A 2,500-nucleotide genomic window follows, 5' to 3' on the forward strand; every position below is an offset into this window, starting at 1 on the left:
TCTCACCCGTGTCTGTGTGTGTGTGTTGTCAGTGTGAGTCATGAGAATGTGTTGCGTGTGTTGGGCTGCTCGTGCTCCGGCCCGCCGCTGTGTGTGGTGTTTGAGCTGATGGTGAACGGCTCTCTGCTGGAGCGACTGGCCTGCGCTGAACACACACCTGCGCTCACCTGGAGGAACAGATGCTGGATCACTGTTGGAGCTGCCCGGGGCCTGAGCTACCTGCACGCACACGCACACATCCACAGAGACGTCAAGAGGTTAGACACACACACACACACACACATAAACACACATTCACAGAGACATCAAGAGGTGTTTCCTCTGTTGTACAGCGCCAACATCTTACTGGACGAGGGTTTTGTGGCGAAGATCTCAGACTTCGGCTTGACTCGCTCTGCGGCTGCAGGTTCGCTCATGACTCTGCAGACAGAGAGGATTGTGGGAACGACGGCCTACATGGCTCCAGAGGCCCTGAGGGGAGAAATCACCGCCAAATCAGACGTCTTCAGCTTCGGCGTGGTGCGCTCACACTTTTTAACTCATACACTCTAATGTAGTATGAGGTATTTAATTTGAATTGATCCTCTAAAATCATTTTTAATATGTGGATTGCTGTAGCAAAGTAATAATTTACCAGTCTGATGAGTATTCACCAGATATGAAAACTTTTTCATTCAAACAAGCCAAATAATCTACTTTGCTTTCCCCGTTGTCACATTATTTTGCTTGTTTTAAGGAGAAACTCTTAATTTTGGCTCATTATTTCTGAAACAAGACTATATTTCTTGCTTGTCTTGAAAATGCTTCTTGATTTAGGAGTTTGTAGATATCAGGGGCCTCATGTACGAAGACTTGCGTTGAATTCATACTAAAACATTGCGTACGGACAAAGCTATAAATGTGCGTACGCAGTAAAAAATTCAGATGTATGAAACACTGCGTACACTGCGCATATTCTCTTTGTACATCAGTGGCGTAGTGGACGGGCCCGTCGCGAGGGGTTAAACGTCGACGGAAAACATGAGCAAAAAAACGTCTCAGTGTGCCTTAAACGGGCCTTAACACGGCTTTCTGGTGCTGGTCTCCAATACAGCTGCTAAATCCACTGATCAGATGCTGTAAGACATTTGTCAGGTTTTTGTCCTCAAAGTGTGTGTGTGTGTGTGTGTGTCAGGTGCTGCTGGAGGTTTTGTCTGGGCTTCCTCCAGTGGACGAGAGTCGGGATCCTGCACTGTTGGTGGGTGTGTTGGTTCGTGTGTGAATGTCTGTGTTTGTGCATCTTCATATCTCTTATTTGTGTGTGTGTGTGTGTGTGTGTGTGTGTGTGTGTGTGTATGTCTGTTGTTGTTGATCTTCTGACCCATGTGTTGTGCATATGTCTGTCTGTGTGAACGTGTGCTTGTGCATCTCTGTGTATATTGTGAGTGTGTGCGCGTGCCTCTCTCAGTGTTTGTGTCTGTGCATAGTTGTGTGTGTTTGCATTTGTATCTCTCTCTGACTGTGTGTGTGTTTGTGTTTGCGCAGCTGGAGATGAAGGATGATCTGGATGATGAGGATCTCTCTCTGCTGGACTTCACTGACCGCCGCATGCAGGACTGGAGAACAGAAGAGCTGCAGATCATGTATGAAGCGGCGTCTCAGTGTCTGTGCCAGAAGAAGAACAAGAGACCCGCCATCGCTCAGGTGTGTGTGTGTGTGTGTGTGTGTCAACAGCACCCAGCAGAGCCTCGCATCTCTGCTCTCATCTTTACGCACACACACAGAGATTCAAGAGAAATTAAAGCTCTCTCTCTCTATATAAATATATATTTCCCACATGTGGGAGAGTTACGGTGTGGAAAAGCCCCAAAGAAGCGTCCCACCCAGACTGCTGATGCCCAGAGTGAAGCATGGGGTGATCAGTGATGGTGTGGGCTCAATAATATGACATTCCCTAGGCCCAATACTGCTGCTAGATAAGCACTGGGTCACTGCCAAGCACTACCCAACCACTCTGATGATCCACCTTCACTGTGTTTGCCACATGTGGGAGAGTTATGGTGTGGAGACGCCCCAAAGAAGCGTCCCACCTAGACAGCTGATGCCCAGAGTGAAGCATGTGATGGTGTGGGCTCAATGTCATGGTGTTCCCTATGCCTAATACTTGTGCTAGATGGCCACTGGCTCACTGCCACGGACTACCAGATCATTCTGGAGCACCATGTGACCAAACTGGGTCAAACACGGTATTCTGAAGGCGGTGGCGTGTATCAGGATGACAATGCAGCGATACACACAGCAGGACTGGAGACAGAGCGGTCTAATGAACATGACAGTGAAGTTGAACATCTCCCATGGCCTGCACAGTACCCAGTTGTAAACATTATTGAGCACTTTGGGGTGTTTTGGAGGAGTGAGTCAGGAAAGGTTTTCCTCCAGCAGCATCAGTATTGACCTGAACACTATTCTGAAGAGGAACGGCTCAGAACCCCTTTGGCCGCTGTGTAGGACTCCTGTCTGC

The 2,500-nt window shown here is 48.3% G+C and overlaps 1 protein-coding gene across 4 annotated transcripts in view; it reads left to right on the plus strand.

Moving 5' to 3' along the window:
• irak4 (interleukin-1 receptor-associated kinase 4) overlaps window positions 1-2,500 on the plus strand; it is a gene marked incomplete at its 3' end in the record, with an annotated part of 27,743 nt that overhangs the window by 21,132 nt on the left and 4,111 nt on the right. For 3 of the 4 annotated variants that reach the window (NM_001441849.1, NM_001441850.2, NM_001441848.2), the window contains 4 exon segments: window positions 33-257; window positions 333-519; window positions 1,175-1,237; window positions 1,525-1,683. In NM_001441849.1, coding sequence (NP_001428778.1) covers window positions 33-257; window positions 333-519; window positions 1,175-1,237; window positions 1,525-1,683 — 634 coding nt within the window. 4 annotated transcript variants of the gene reach the window in all.

This window comes from Danio rerio, chromosome 25, assembly GCF_052040795.2.
Source record: "Danio rerio strain M-AB ecotype USA chromosome 25, GRCz13ab, whole genome shotgun sequence".
Classification (NCBI taxonomy): domain Eukaryota; kingdom Metazoa; phylum Chordata; class Actinopteri; order Cypriniformes; family Danionidae; genus Danio; species Danio rerio.